The following is a 16,799-nucleotide window of genomic DNA, read 5'->3' on the forward strand; positions in this document are numbered from 1 at the left end:
TTATTATTACAGGCACATTGGATTAAAATTGAAATTAAGAGTGAGAGGATGAGATGGTGGATAAATGGTGCCACATTGTCTTCACACTGTGTGATTGAAATCTTATCACATTAACCACAAACACCTGAAGGAATGGACTAAACTTATGCCTAGAGGTTTACTGTTATTGAAACGATTTTTCCGAACATCGTCTGGCTTGTAAAAACAACCTCAGAGGGCCAATCTGTTGACTGACAGGTAACACGTTGAGAATGCTTTGGCAGACCAGTGCGTACATTTCACTGAGTAGGAAAAGAACATCTGAAAGGCATCTCACATTCTCGACACCTGTCACTTTGTTCATAATGCAGAAAATGCTCAATATGCCAGTTACTGAAATGGCCGATATGGTCCACACTCAGCAAACATACTGACAAGTAAAAAAAAAGTGAAACATAAAATAGCTTCAGTGAAAAGCACAGTAAATCAGATGTACAATAGATATCTCTTTATTACAGTGCATTTTTCAGATGTTACAAGATATATTTAAAAAAGCGTAAAGGTACATAAGAAATACATATGCACATACCTTGTCATTTGTACAGAAACAATCTTGAAAATTAAAGCTTCACATGAACAAGGATAAGTGGATGGTGTCACGTTAAATACATTTTCTTACAGAATATATATACATTTGTATTTCTTGCTGTATTCCAGAATATGTAACGTATCCTATGAACTGTATGGATGTTTAACAGATAGTATAACATAAGGACAAACGAAGCCCTAAGAATTAGTCATTCAGTTACTCAAACTAAGAGCATATCTAAATATCCAGTTGTAAAAAAACAAAAAATGGGAAAAGTTCTTTCCCTTTAGAGGTCAGTGTGATATTATGACTTTGAAGTCACCTTCACTCAATGGGTGTGCGCTGCTCGAGGTCGTTTTCTGATTAATGACAGGATCATTTGGGATCAATGGATGTGTGGGGAAACTTTTCTGTTACTGAGTGAACTGGTGTAGCATTCCTTGCAGGGTCCTAAGGATAATCTGCTGCGTTCACATACGCCTGTATTGTGCAAGCTGATGAGATTGTGAGGGACATGATGTAAATAACAGCAAGGGAAGCGCCCTGGATACACGCTGGGAAAATACCATAAAGCCTGAAGCATCAAGGAGGCATTTACAGTGCTGATTCATACAGCAGGCTGGAGCAAACACTTCCCATTCAACTGTACTGTTTATGACGAGCTGACGTCACCATCTGCAGGCAAATCCAAAACTGAACCAAGGACAATGAGCCCTTTCTGAATCCAACCGATTGGTCCCAAAAGCTTTTTACTCATAAGGCTGCACACCTGGCACGACAGCTCATGCTAAAGTAAACCAGGTCATAAAAAACAATAAAATAAAATAGAAAACCAACCCCAACCCCAACAAATACAAGAGAAAATAAGACTACCAGTAAATAAAAAGCCAGAGTGGGAGCAACTCTAAAAAGGCCTTGTTGTTCCAGTGGTCTGGATGTAGCTGACACACACACAGCACTCCCAGGATCCACAAATCCAATCACAGTTACACTCAACACACCACCACATATGTTAAATGCTTTAAAATCATCAATGGGAATGGAAATGGTGCATCTTTTAATCGTTTGTGTGCAAAACATAAGACCTAACAAAAAAGAAGTATCAAGCTCTTCAGTGGTGGGAGTGAAGAAATGGTTTTAGTTATACTGAAGCATCTTGGAACAGGTGCTGAATGCAGCTACATTCTGACCAGTGACAGGACCTGCAGTATATGGACTGAACAATGTAACTGTAAGCATAAATCAACATGAAGCAGCAGTGTTTGCTGCAACTGTTAATAGTCAAATCCAACAAAAGTCATATTTTTCACAAACAAAATGCTTGGGGATGTTATGCTTGGGTATTTTATCTTATCCAACATAATGCAGGTTAGACTGTGGGACTTTGTGTGTGGTACTGGGTGTAAACAAAAAGGGATTCATGTCACCAGCGAATGAAAAGTAAATATATATTGTTACCTTTCCTTTTACATTCTTGACAGATGACATAGCTGTCTGAGTTGTTGTTTGCTTGGTGGTAACCAGTGCTCCCACTGGAGGGAGGAGGTGTTTGAGAGTTAACTGTGTTCAAGGCACTGTAGGGCTTCTCCCACTTGGCTCACGCTCACACTCACGCTCACTCACACACACACACACACACACAGACAGACACACCTTCATCCATCCATCTGAAAATACTCATCTAACCACACCCATACAGTACACTGATGCAGGGGAGCACTGGCCAAAGGTATGACACTTCAGAGAAATAAGAGGAAAGGAGAGGAGCGAGTGACACCAGAGGACCAGTGCAGTATCCCATCACACTGCCGACAGAGAAGACGGGGAGAAGGAGGAGTGATTGATCATTTTGCGTTTTTCAGCTGGCTTGAAAGCCAGTCCAGACCCTCATAGAGACCATCTCCACTAGTGGCGCATGTAGCCTGGATATACCAGTTACGGTGACGCAGGGAGTGCAAGGCCAGCTTGTCTGTTATTTCGGCTGCGTTCATGGCATTAGGCAGGTCCTGAAGGAGAAAACACAGCAGTAAATAAACAAGAAAAAGGAAAAAAGAAAATAATTAACTTTTCCAATTCATAATTCATCCAAAATACTGTACAAGTAGTCAGTAAACTGGACATGTTTGGGTTTCTAAACAAACGTTATGTTTGGGTCAAGGATCAAGGTCAAGGATCAAGAAAATAATGGGTCTAATAAATAATTAAAATAATCATTGCAGTCCTAGAAGTAAAGAAAAAAAATCAGTTACACACATTAAGATATACTGAGCTGATAAGTATGAGAGTTGATCACAAACACTCCAGGCCCTAATTTATTAAACGTAGATTATTTTTTTAATATCTTTTGCCATTTTATTTTTTTGTAAACTTATCATACAGTATCGGTACTTAACCTTTTATTGTAAAATCTGCCATCACACCAATAGATAATGATTTCATAATAACACGAGTTCTATTCTAAAACTGCAAAACAAACACTAATTTGTGTATAAATTTACTGGCTCACTAAGAACAGCATCCAGTTGCGTGGTTGTCCCAGACAGCGACACAAACTCACCTGTTTGTTGGCAAACACAAGCAGCACAGCATCCCTCAGCTCATCCTCAGCCAGCATTCGCATGAGCTCTTCCTTTGCCTCACCAACTCGCTCCCTGTCATTACTGTCCACTACAAAGATGAGGCCTGACAAATGGACAAGAGTTGAGGCTCGTATAAATGTGAAGGCAGAGGTCAAGGGTTTTAATAGCTTTAATGCAAAGTGCAGTGGAGTCGTAGAACAGACCTTGAGATACGTGCTAACATCAGGCAGCCTCTCACCTTGTGTGTTTTGGAAATAATGTCTCCAGAGTGGCCTGATCTTGTCCTGACCACCGACATCCCACACTGTAAAACTGATGTTCTTGAATTCTACCGTTTCAACGTTAAAACCTGTGGGTGTAGCAGAACAAAAACAAAGAAGAGGTTTTTTTAAGTTGTCACACTGCATGTTAGCAGCCCCCATAGTTGAGATAAGCTCACGAAGATGTAGGAGAGGACTCACCGATGGTAGGGATAGTGGTAACAATTTCTCCCAGTTTAAGCTTGTACAGTATGGTGGTCTTTCCAGCAGCATCCAGTCCTACCATCAGGATCCTCATCTCTTTTTTGCCAAACAATCCTTTAAACAGGCTAGCAAAATTTCCCATCTTGGCTCACCTGCAGAAGGACAAGAGATGTATGGTAAGGTCCAAAAATAAGGCAACAAACTGCAAATGATTAGATTAACTTGTATTTTTCATAAACAGAGTCATAGTGAACCATTACTAGGCAAGACCAGTCATCACGACCAAACACATTTATAATTGGCTGTACAGTCATCAAGTATTACTCGCCTTTATGGGTACCTGCAATACTGCTACAGAGAGTACTAAGCATCACCAACAATGGCCTATAAATTCATTCAAAATACAAATTCAGAGTACGTGTACTTCTGCTAAACCCTGTGTTCATCAGCATTGTGCATTTTTAACGACTGCAAAACGCTATAGCAATAAGCTATTTAGTTCCTTCTATTCCTTAGTACTAAAAACATAAAGTCGGAAATGTTTGCCCTTTCAGCACACAGCTACTGTTAATGCTCCTCCCAAGCAAAACAAACACTGCTGTTAAAATGCCCAGCACAAACAGCACTCTCAGTGATGTTAAGTGCAGAGGTAAACAAGTTTAACCATTGCTATTATCAATCTGCGTTCAGAGACTTACTGATATTTATTACAATGGTGTAAAGGGACTTCATTAGGAATTTGTTAATGAGACTACTGCCTATATGGCCAATTACACCCACCATGTCATGTGTTACTTCATTAAATGGAAATATTTCTGTTGCCTTTTCTTAAACCTTCCAACCACTTTACACTCCAGTGGGTTTAAGGATTTTACACAATGTCTGTTGACAACTAAAAGAAAACCTGCCTCAGCTTGTTCTGCTCAGCTGTCTGTTACATTTTCAGGTAAATACCGCAACAGAGATAAGCACCAGTTTATAAAAGAGAGCACATTCTTCCAGTTCAGCAACAGCAAGACTGAGTAATGAAGAAAACAACATGTCCTGTGGCAATGTAAGAATTGAGACAACTGTATCTATTGTTAGTGAAGAATCTGATTGTGCTGCCTCTTCTACAGCCATTTTCTGCCTGTTTAATTGCTGGCTGTGATAGCAATATGGCCAGTCTAGGAAAAAGACCCCTTTGTTTCAATTCTGACAGAGAGACACTAAAACCTCCAATGTTTATGTTTTAGAATATAGTACAAGAAAATCTCAGTACACTGTACCTTTGTGAGAAATACAGACATCACATCATGGTGTCTGTATGTCTGCAACTAACAATAAACTCTGTCAATGAATCCTGTGTTTTTTTTTTTAAACCAATTGACATTTTCAAACTGTTAAAACCTCAAAAATATTCTCTTCTTAAAAAAAAGACTAAGATAAATGTCAAATATCTATGCTTGAGTAGCAAGTGGGAACAGCATTTAAACAACCACAATTAAACAGAACTGCTGCAGATTAATTTTCCATCGATCTATTACTCAACCAATCAGTTCTGGCCAAGCGTTGCTGAGGGCAACCATGTTCTTAAGTATTCTGAGTTATATAGCTGCTTTGTGGCTGGTTGTGTTTATACCATCTTTATGCAGGATTTTAGAATAACTTCACAGTTACAGTATGCTCTTGTGACAAGCAGCTGTGGCTGACAATATGGCAGGCACATTGCAAACTAAATTACAGCCTTGAGATTTTGTATGAGATTTTTTGAAAAGAACAAAGTCTGTCAAATAAAAAAAAAAACAACATAATCAAATATAGAATATAAGAATCATTACTGTAGTTCCTAGTACTTAAACATTTGTGAGCCTGAGTGGAGACAGTTCAGCAGCTGTTACAGTATAAACATGAACTTGTGCAGTCACCTGTCCTAACTCCACCCAAAATATAAATAGGTACAAATAGGTCCATCAAAACACACCTCATTGTTATGCTAATGCACAACGACACAATGTTGTACAATACAAGGATTGTTCAAGATAGGTCAGAGTGACAATTGCTAACTTCCACCCTCACCTTTAGTTTGACATAACACAGATCTAACAGATGGACAAAAAAAAAAAACAGTAGATCATGATCAAAGCATAATTTTCAATCAGGTGTTTTATTATATCACCAACGGACTTATATATGCTACAGATGTGCTGAAGGCAAACGCTTAGGTTTGAGTGTTTTTCTATTCTAGATAACCTTAATATCCCCCCCCAAAAAAAGAGTTAACAATCTGTGGGCAAGACATATATCAGGGTTTGCTATAAAATGTTAAATTGAGAAAGATAAACGATATCTTAAGTGCAATGATGTACCAGACAATATTTACCAGGTGTCACAAACAGTCAAATACAACAAATAAATAATATGGCCAATTTATTAACAAAACACAAAATGTTGTGATCATGTTAGGAGCACTCTGATGTGTGTTATGCCTTATCAAAGAAGAAATCATTGACACGGCACTGTATGTAATGTAAAAAGTGTTTACAACACTGATATGTAAAAATCTTAAGAATTAACTGGAGTCTTGACACAAGACAGGTCATACAACACATATAAGCAAAAGCAATTTGAAGATCTCGATTTGACATCATCATCATTCATTAAATGAAAGGTCCGTCAAGTAAAGCTGACAATAATACATAATGAAACATTCATTACTTTTATTGCTAGTACCAGAGTCCTGTAATTCATTCATTTTATAACCAAAAATGATTTATGCAAGTGTAAAATCCTAAAAAATATATTATTTTCTATATTTGATTACAACAAAAATGTACATGAATCAATCGTTAGGTTAGCATCTAGCTTCACAGACAAACGAGGAAGTGTGGCTCAGTGGCTCCTTCAAGTAAACAGGAATGACAGGTTCCTGCTACCTTTACAAGACATGGGAGGAATTATACATTTTTAGAGTACTAGAGAAATAGCATTAGACGTGTGGGGTTCTTAATACAAAATAGAACCAATTAACTAATGATGTACTCTTACAGACTTACCGCCTGTAAGTATGAAGAGGTTAAAATCAGATCAAGTCTTTAAGCATTAGAGATCTTTGACCCTTTTTCCCCTATTGGTTTCTATAATTTTGATTTGGCATAATTTCTAGAGCAAGACAGACGTCTGAGAAGTCAACTGCCTATAACTAACCTATAATATAGATGACTAATATCAAACATTAACGAATACATTTATAGTTAACGCTAATTTAAACAATAGCTCTTGTGGTTAAATTCTGTGTAAGTGATAGTTAGCTACATAATGGTAATTAACTGTCAGTAAGCTTATTGCTGGAAAACTAGCTAATTAACTAAGCCTTTAAAACTAAGCCGCTGTAAGTGTGTGGATGAGATAAGTGCAGAAAGAGAAGTCAATTAGCGTTAAGTGACAGCTCGTTGTTGTTAGCTAGCTAGCTAGCTAGCCTGTCTTTGTTTTAATCACCACTGGTGTTAAATTAACGTTTGCCACACAAAGCCCATATGTAACTCTAAATATATAGATTTTCTTTCTGTCTTCTACGAGATGAAAATGCCTCATAGATTGCTTTAGAGGCGTTTGTATTCGGCGATCTAATGTCAATGAATCAAACTTCCTCAGCTAAAGTTAAACTGCTAAGGAAACAGTCAACGCTAGCTAACAAACTTCAAGGATCCGGCTTCAACCTTTGCTTCCACAATTTACAGCGAACTGTGAGGCAGAAAATGTTAAAGGATTCTTGGCGTACAGCGTTATTAAAGTGAAAATGATATTATTGTGGAATAAATGTTTAATCTTCAAATGATATTCGTACCTTTACTAACGCTTCTCGATCCTTCTTTACTGCTCCTGTCCAACAACAAAATGGCGATTTCCGGCGTCGTCGTCTTCTTCTTCGTCATCACTTCTTCCTCTTCTTCTTCTGTTTTTTTTTATGGAGGTAGCAAACGTCGAAATGCCACCAGCGGCACCAAACGACACGGAGTGGGCATTGGAGATGGAAGTTATTGTGGAGTGCAAACAACAGCTTATGAAAAACAAAAGCAGAAGAATCTAAAACTAAAACGATGAAATACAAAATAAAAATAAAAAATAAATATGTATCTTATATACCTATAGCCCAAAAGGATAGCAAGTGAGGGGAAAAACCTGAATATATGAAAGGAGAAGCTGAGTTGACTTTGATTTTGGTTGAAAATGTGTCTATTGGGACATTTAGATTAATGGAAAATACAAGTCCGCAAAAATCAGTTTTATTTGACAGCGCCCATTTGGTGACTGATGCTCATTCGTTAGAGTGACATAAGGAAAACAGAAGCGCAACTCCACCTTGGGATCATACCGTGTCAGCATGAACAGTCTGTTTGCAAATGTAAACGCTCATTTGAGAGTCCAGTGCTGTGGAAGCCACAGATACTCGTCTACAGAGATGTGGAAAAAAGTGAGACAGATTAGTCACTCGACAGCTTATTCGTCTGTGCTCGGGATCTCCATTATTGCCCCAAAACAATAAAGTGATTCCCCAATGCTAAAAAAATGTAGGTTGCACAATTTGCTTCCTTTGTTTCACATCTTCCCAAAAATTGTGTGTTTGGCACCGCCACAGATAGGAATATACTATGTACTGTTAAAAAAACACCTAACAAATGGTCACATCACGTGCAGTGGAGATGATTCATTATAAAACATTATAAAACATGTGCAAAGGAGGAGGGATGGACTTGCCACAATAAACCCAAACAGTCATTCATTTGCTATGTTTGCTTACACAGGCTGTCACTCCATCACATGGCAAAGAGATTTTGTTTTATATAATTACCAAATGTGGGCTTCTTTCTACATATTCTGCATAACTAATTTGGTAAAACTGATCTAATGCAATGCACAAAAATCTGATGCTAGAGAAAAACCTTGACCAACTTATGTCCTGCCACATGATATCATATCATAGACAATTATGCACCAGATTATATGCTTTCCCTCACAAACAAACATTATCGGTGAACTTCTGTGTCCACTAGATGGGGCTCCATCTTTTTTTCCTTCTTCCCTGAAGGCCCTATGAAGTGTAGTGGGACGTAATTGTGTTGTTTCACTGGAAGAATTGGCTATAGGTATGTTAATAACATACATTAAGTTTAGTCCTTTAATTTCAGACTTAATGGGCCATTTATTGAAACTCCTTTTAGTTCTATTGAACCTTAAAATAACTTGGAAAACTGGGTTCATGCTGCCGATGGGCAATAATAACAGTGCAATAACTTTAATGACCAAATCTGGAACATTTAGGATACTCAATAGCATTTCTAAGACTGCTGATCAAAATAACACCAATTTATGCAAAGATGAAATCTGGTGTAACATTTAATTGATAATTAAAGCATTTACCAAGTGCACAAATAAAAAAAAAACTTGACATCAAACAAACGGTGCTTACTGATAAATATTTGGCCATAAAGATAGTTAGCTTGAGGTTTTGACTGCTGTGCATGAGCATCCTAAGACGGGCACACAGGTGCAATGAAGATTTCTGTTTCGCTGCAGGTATCCCCAGTCACTTTGCAGTTCTGTCCACCTGGGTGGCGTTGCAGTGGGTGGGGAACATAAAGTAACAAGACGGAGAAAATCCAATCAGGGTGCAGCATTATGATGCATCCCCCGAGTGGGCACTGCCTCCCAGCGGATCTGTAGGTCAGGCGCAACGGATTGAAAGTCTGTGTGCATCAGGGGCTCTTTAAAGATGTGCGCCGATCAGACGGCACAGACTTTCTCCGTTGAAGAATCAGCGAGATGAAGAGCAGCGCCAACCCGGCATCATGCGCTCCAGGCTCCCACGGACCGCCTGCCTATTGCGAATCATTGCACTCTGCATCCTCCTGTCTCACGCTGCAGCTTACTTTGGGTCAGATCATTTCCCCCTTTACTTGTGCTCATCACATTTATCGATTACGTTTACTGTTTTAATTTCTGACTGACAACTTTTTCAACCCTACCCAAATTACGCACGCGTAATTGCGCAAACTCTTGAGTGAGTTGCATTTTGTAGCTGAAACCTATATAATTTTACGAATTTGTATTCTAACTTCTAAATCATAGTCATATTAAGGTTATTTTTCTTTTTTGGTTACTTTCTAGGTTTTGTTGGATTATCCTTTTTATTTTATTCATGCAGCTGTACAGACTCCTAAAGTTTAGAACATAGGGATAAAGCAGGGAAACTGAAATGACAGGCTACCCTACCTATTTATTTCCTTTTCATTTAACTCATTATCAGAGAAATAAACATTTTACTGTGTCGAGACTCCAGCATTAAATTAACTACACGTCAGATTGGACATGGTCACTTCGTCCATAAGGAAAATTATGACAGTGTTTTAGTTTGGTGCTGCAGTTTGTTGCAAGTCGAGGAAAATGTTTTGCATTTTGTTCTAGTCTGACAAAAAATGTTTTTCTTTCCTCTTCAAGGCTGACAGGTCGGGAACCTTTGGTACTTTTACCAGGTCCGTTTTCTAATGAACCTCCAACGGGAAAGGCCCACCTGAAGCAGTGTGAGCAAATGACTCTGACCAGGCGCCAGAAGAGGTTGTGTCGCAGGGAGCCTGGTTTGGCCGAGACACTGAGAGAGTCGGTGCGCCTCAGCCTGCTGGAGTGTCGGTATCAGTTCAGGAATGAACGATGGAACTGCAGCCTGGATGGACGGGGAAGCCTCCTGAAGAGAGGTAAGCTGTTTATTCAGACCCGCATTTTAAGACGCGTTAGTTTGAGCATTTATTTAGATGTTAGTGAAGTATTAGTTCTTGTTTAGCTTGTTTTCTAATTCGATTACTTCTCTTTCATCTCGCAATTATCTTTATGTTCATTTCACACACAAAAAAAAGACAAGAATTTGTGGCTGCTCGATTTTTTTTTTCACCATTAAATAGCTGACATGCAGTTTTATATAAAAACAAAAAGTGAAGCCAAAGTGTCTCAAGGAGCTGGACACTAGAGTTGCAGAGCTTGCAGTGCCGCATCTGCCTGCATGGCCCTGAAGTGAACGGCAACATCAGTTTATCTTAAAACAGAGTCATTATCTGCAGCAAAAGTGAACAAAACAGGATAAGAGATGATTTATCACCAGTTGAACTTTATAACAGTTTGGGGCCAAGACTGGAGACATTAAACAAACGTGATTCTTGTCCAACTTTACCTTTTACTGGTCATTTTGATTAGTGGTATGTAAATACAGAATAATATATGTATCTCAGGTTTTTGTAAATGTACATCTTTATATGAATGTAATTAAATCAATGTATCAAATGGAAATCAATTCATATTTTATGTAACGTGCTGTTTTTAATGGTTGTTCCTTCTACATAATCATTTAAAACAAGACTAAAATACATGTAGAGTTTCGTAACCACATCACTCGTTTTACAACCCATAAAGTAGCCTCAACTGCAAAAACACCCTAAACTGCTCTGCATACTGAGGGAAGCTCTAGTATACGTTTTTTAATTTTAGAAGAGTGGTCTGGCTGAATATTTTTTGCATGGCCTGATACAAGCATTGATTGGCTACACTGGGGGGAAAAAATGCCCATAATAAATCATCATGTTGCATATCCTGCAAGTCCCTCGCAGATCTACTTTGTGCAGAAAGTGCTTCAGGATCTTCCAGGCTTTATGCATATGGATATCAGTGTGTGGGAGAACATGAACAGGTCAGCATGCAGATAATGAGGGAGTAGAAAGCCAACAAATGTGGTGTGGTGAAGAGTGCTCAAGCCCTGTTGTTATTTTTATCTCAGGAAAGTGCCCATTCCCAGAGGAAAAGGGTGGCGTGATTACCCACTTTCATCTGGGAAAATCCTTCCTAGTCAAAATAATAATTAATTGGATCAAAATATACCCTGCTGACGGCTCTGGGTGAAGCAAATAACAGTCCGAAACCACAAAGAAAGGTCAGAACAGGAATTATGACACAAGAAAACTTACATGGTAACGTTGAGGCTGTTGTAGACCATGACAACGTAGTTAAGGCTCAGTAAACATTTGGGCTCAAAGGATTGCTCAGTGGCATAAAAGCTGTTTTGATGTTTATAAACTATGAATGAATCCCATAAGCTCTATGCTATTTGCACCCAGAAACTGCATTCTTGAAATGTGCCTTAGGGAAAATTAATTGTGTATTATTATTTATTTATTTCTTTTGCACACTTTACTTATTCCACCTCTTTCTTTTACATTTATGGCAGCATTCAAGGAGACTGCCTTCCTATTGGCAGTGTCCTCTGCGGCGCTGACGCACGCAATCGCTAAAGCGTGCAGCTCAGGCCGAATGGAGAGGTGCACATGTGACGATTCTCCGGGCATCCAGCATCGAGAAGCGTGGCAGTGGGGGGTCTGCGGTGACAACCTGAAATACAGCACCAAGTTCCTCAAGAAGTTCCTCGGCCAGAAGAAGGTCAGCAAGGACCTGAGGGCTCAGGTCGACGCCCACAACATCAACGTTGGGATTAGGGTGAGTGTGAGAAAACACACTCACAGATGCAGAATTATTACATCAAATGTTTCTCAGTGAAATATCCTTCTAGTTCATTTATGATTAAGTTGCCTCCCAAGCCCAAGGCGTCAAAAACATCACCGAAGCCACACGCGCAATTAGTGGGGCTGCAATTTTACATGGCAGTCATACCTCTGACACACTCCTGCGCCATCAGAGAATGCAGGATTGTAATCCTCACCTGTGTATTTTGCTTATTGCCAGCCAGACAAACCCCCCCCCACACACACACACACTTATTTGCTGCTAACGTCGTCGGCCTTGGTGGATAAAACAGTGGCAGAGGGTGAGGCAGTGTAGCAAAGGAGACAAGATGGCTGTGGGATTGCTGGAGCCAGGTGTTCTCAGGCATGATAAAGCTTGCTGTGCGGGCCTAAAGCAAATTAAAGGTCTCGTGTCAGAGTGAACGATTATAATTGTGGCCTCTTTTTAATATACAAGCAAGCATTTTTTCCCACTTACTAAATCATGTTGCTCTTCATAAATCTACCTAATGTTCATAACCAGCCCCGTGGAGCTCCTAAATAGCTGGCCCCAGGGGCCTTCTCCTGTAGTTTACACCTAGATAGAGTTAGGAAAAACACAACAGGAAGCAGTGAAGGCAACTATCTTATCTCATCTTTGCTGAGTTAAATGTTTTTCTCACTTTACACTGAAAAGAGTCCAGGAGCAGTGTTAACAAAAACATGGAGTTGTTGGCGTCCCCCTCATCTCTCAGTAATGGTACTCTGAAACCCCCGAGGCGTTCATACCAAAACTTTTCAACCCAAAAGTAGCCTCTAGCTCCCTCTGTGTCTCTGGCCCCCGCTAAGACAGCAGGCTGAGTGATCGTGCTCTCATCACTGACCATCAAGCTCAGTGAACTATTAACCTGTATCGGGGGCATCAGCACTAAACCGCTGCTGCAGCGTTTGGCCCTTTCGTGCGCAGAAATTCTTATCAATGCTTTCCATGAGCAGGCATGTACTAAAAACAGGGTGGAGAGATTCCACTGTCTGCTGTTTGTCACCTCTGCCTCGGGCTTTAAGAAAGAAAGACAGGAGAGAAGCAGACGGAGCCAGTTTCAACACATAGAGACACAAAAATTGCAAGAGTTGTCCAAGTGAAAAATGTGAGGTAAATGAAATATGGCATTCTGAGCAGTCCTCCTCAATCCATTATGTCAGACGTCTTGACTCAGGGGGAGCTAAGGGTGTAGTAGGTGCAGACCACCACCCCTAACCCACTACTCACCCTGCAGGAAACTGTCTCACTCCGTCCAGATAGACCTCCCAGATAAGAGGCCAGGTAATGAATCAAACTCAAGGAACTGACATCGCTCCTTTTTTCCTCCCATGTTTTTTTTTTCTCTCTCTCCATTCTCAGTTAGTGAAGAGAGGGCTGGAAACAACCTGCAAGTGTCACGGCGTCTCCGGCTCTTGTGCCGTAAGGACTTGCTGGAAGCAGCTGTCGCCTTTCCACGACACTGGGCGGCTGCTAAAAAATCGGTATGACGCCGCAGTGCGAGTGCTGAGTGTCACCAACGCAGCCACCGGAGAGACAGAACTCGCAGGGCCCCATCGCCATGGCCAGAGCCCCCGCACTACTGATCTGGTCTACCTGGAAGACTCTCCCAGCTTCTGCAGACCCTCCCGCTACTCCCCGGGCACAGGCAGCAGGTCATGCGCCAAAGACACCAGCTGTCAGAATCTATGCTGTGGACGCGGTTACAACACAGCCATGCGTCTCACCAGCCTGTCCTGCCACTGTCAGGTGCGCTGGTGCTGCCACGTGGAGTGTCAGACGTGTGTGAGAGAGGAGGAGGTGTATACCTGCAAAACTGCATAAAGAAATGAGGAAACAGATGAAACCCGTGGAGAAAAGCAGTCGGTTGAGTCAATGGAAAGGTGTGATAGTGACAAAGTTCATCCAGGATGTGTCGTGACTGAACTAGAATCTCCCATTGACTGATGGATCTCACATCAGAGCATGTCTTTGCAGAGCTCCATTGTGAGTTACATATGATTTTGGGAGGAATATACACTTGTAACATTATAAAATTGCTAGATGTTTGCTAATCGTCGCCATTTTGAAATGCAGCAGATTACAGTGGGTGAGGATGTTTGAAAAAGACTCTGTCGGATGCACTGAAGTCCCACTTCTCTAGGACCGAGTGAAACAAGCTCTTAAATCTGGTGCTGAACTGGACTGGATGCCACCGACAGTACAAAGTTCAAACCCAGTCTGCAGGGGAGACATGACAGCAACAACTCTTATTGTCCCTTATTGTTCCATTTGACTATTTATTGTTTCAGTCGTTGTGTCTGTTGTACTGCTGCTTTATTCTTCAAATCGCTTGTAATCAAGTGTTGCCAAAGAGGCTTTAAGAGGAATCTACCTGTCTGTCTTTCTGTCTGCTGTATTTTGTTTTCTGCTGTGGAGAGCAACTAAGGGTTCATTTCTAAGTAAAAAAAAAAAAAAAGCACTTCCATCGCTCTTCCACATATGAGACAACATGTACAATTCATTGTTAGAAAAATGAGTACTAGTTCTAATACATTTAACTGAATCACTGGAAGCTTTGAGAATAGGTGGATGAGGCCACTGATATACATTGTGACTATCCATGTGCATTAACTGGGTTTTTTTGTAAAGAAAGACGCCGGGTTTCGGTTGCTCTTATGGAAATGTCTATGGAAATCACTACATGTAGCCTAATGTGTGCTCAGCAGAACAAAGGGAAGTACTCGGGATAATTGTAAGGGAAACACCAGACAATGTGGCTGAAAAACAATGCAAAAAAAAAAAAAAAAAGACTGAAAAACGCTTAATTTATTAACATACCAGACCTTGTCTTCTATTTTCTTTATTAATAGAGGCACACTCTTCGCAATACTTTCATGTTTAAAATTGCCTGACTCAGCCATTTGGTCTTCAAAGTTTCATTTAGCCACATCTTTGTTCTCGATGCCTTTGAAGCGAGCCTTATTTTCCCAAATTGCTAATCAAAGAAAATCACCATGGTCACTTCCTAATACTTATATCCAACTCTGTGTGTCCATGTGTGCAGGTCAAAAGTTCACACCAGGCCCAAAACCTTTTTTATTGGCCAATTTATGTTATATATTTCTGTATATATGATATGAATATAACTCATGTCAGGGCTCCAGGCATGTTACAATGTGGAATCATCATGTTCTACCTCACTTCATGTTTTGGCCAAAATCAGAAAGATTTATGAGCTATGCAGAGTTATTCCCTCTGTAGATACGTGTTCTTTCCTTAGCATTAGTTTAAAGATCAGTTTTTAGATTTTTGTACAGTTCTTTGAATTTGGTAATATATATATATATATATATATATATATATATATATATATATATATATATATATATATATATATATAGACATCCATGTTTCAAGTAATTTTTTATTATCTTGTTGCATTCCATTCTTATTTAAAACAACTAAGGTTAATAAATGGACATTCATTTGTAAGACCCGTGTGTTTGTTGTGTCTTGTTCAGTTGCCGTGGGCGGTCACCCTCAACCGTGCTCTCACACACATAAACACACACCCCACACGCAACAGAGACGCGAGTGCAGTGCACCTGCCTGAAACTCTGCACCCTGCATGGAGCAAAAACCACTTCCTGCTGGTATTACCCTGCCCTCCTTTTCATCTGAAAGGCCTGTGGTCTCGCTGCATCACCCTCAACCGCCCGGTATAAGGCGAGGAGGGGTGGATGAGTGGGTTGGTGGATGGCGGGCATGCTTACAGGTGTTGTGCCTCTGGCCAGCAGCAACAACCACAATCATAATGATGATGATGACAAAGATGATGACTCAGAGGAATGCTGTGTCACAGAGCGTTTGACCCCCCTACCGCCATTAGAAAGTTACAATCGACCACCCCGGTATGATGATGAGAGCAGCTCACGTCTTATTATCCTTGAATCATAGCTTTCCGCTTATATGCGCGGCCTCAGTGAAGCTGCAGCACACAGAGGCTATTGTATATGTAAAGTGCTCCAGTGCTTTTGATGTTCTTCTCTAGTTACTATAATTACACATTATTATTTGTTGTTATCTCAAAACACCAAATATTGCATTAATTTATAAGAAAATATCTAAATTACTATGTTTTTAATAACATCAAAAGTCTGTATCACAGAGTATACAATATACACAGTATGTTTCATTGTTGGAGAAAATGATCTGTCATTCATCGTGGCATCATTTCAATAAGTTTCTGCAAGGTCTCAACATTTATTCCTGTCCAGAGTTGCATTACATTTTCACCAAGATCTTGTTTTTTAGACTAAAAAAAAAAAATCACTAGACTTACTAGAGTGGCTGAAGAAATGATCAAATGAAGAAATGATGAAAATTAAAAACAGCCTGTTTTTCTTGGCTCATTAAAAGTTGACATCTCAAAGATATGTTCAACAGCATCATGTTACCAATATAAACATTTGCATGTGTCATTTGTAACAATATTAATTTCCCGTCTCAGGAATAAATGAAGATGAAAGTAATAAAGATGAAAACTTCATAAATGCGCCGCCTTTCTGATGACTGAGGTCAAACCAGTTCATAAGCTGAGATTAGTGACTCAGTCTATTAACTCGCCATATTAGAATGTTGCAGATC

The 16,799-nt window shown here is 39.9% G+C and overlaps 2 protein-coding genes across 2 annotated transcripts; one reads left to right on the forward strand and one right to left on the reverse strand.

Moving 5' to 3' along the window:
* Positions 1 to 472: 472 nt before the first annotated feature.
* On the reverse strand, positions 473 to 7,533 carry arf2a (ADP-ribosylation factor 2a). The gene is made up of 5 exons (XM_026350826.1): positions 7,438 to 7,533; positions 3,609 to 3,763; positions 3,386 to 3,496; positions 3,126 to 3,250; positions 473 to 2,574 (listed from the first exon to the last, which is right to left on the reverse strand). Exons 2-5 carry the CDS (start codon positions 3,751 to 3,753, stop codon positions 2,413 to 2,415), a joined length of 543 nt encoding a protein of 180 aa, XP_026206611.1. The 5' UTR covers positions 3,754 to 3,763; positions 7,438 to 7,533; the 3' UTR covers positions 473 to 2,412.
* A 1,823-nt stretch (positions 7,534 to 9,356) lies between these two features.
* wnt9b (wingless-type MMTV integration site family, member 9B) lies at positions 9,357 to 15,476 on the forward strand. Its single transcript, XM_026350812.1, has 4 exons — positions 9,357 to 9,525; positions 10,089 to 10,342; positions 11,860 to 12,125; positions 13,533 to 15,476. The coding sequence occupies exons 1-4, from the start codon at positions 9,440 to 9,442 to the stop codon at positions 13,992 to 13,994; spliced, it is 1,068 nt and encodes a 355-aa protein (XP_026206597.1). The 5' UTR covers positions 9,357 to 9,439; the 3' UTR covers positions 13,995 to 15,476.
* The last annotated feature ends 1,323 nt before the right edge of the window (positions 15,477 to 16,799 follow it).

This window comes from Anabas testudineus, chromosome 8, assembly GCF_900324465.2.
Source record: "Anabas testudineus chromosome 8, fAnaTes1.2, whole genome shotgun sequence".
Taxonomy (NCBI): Eukaryota; Metazoa; Chordata; class Actinopteri; order Anabantiformes; family Anabantidae; genus Anabas; species Anabas testudineus.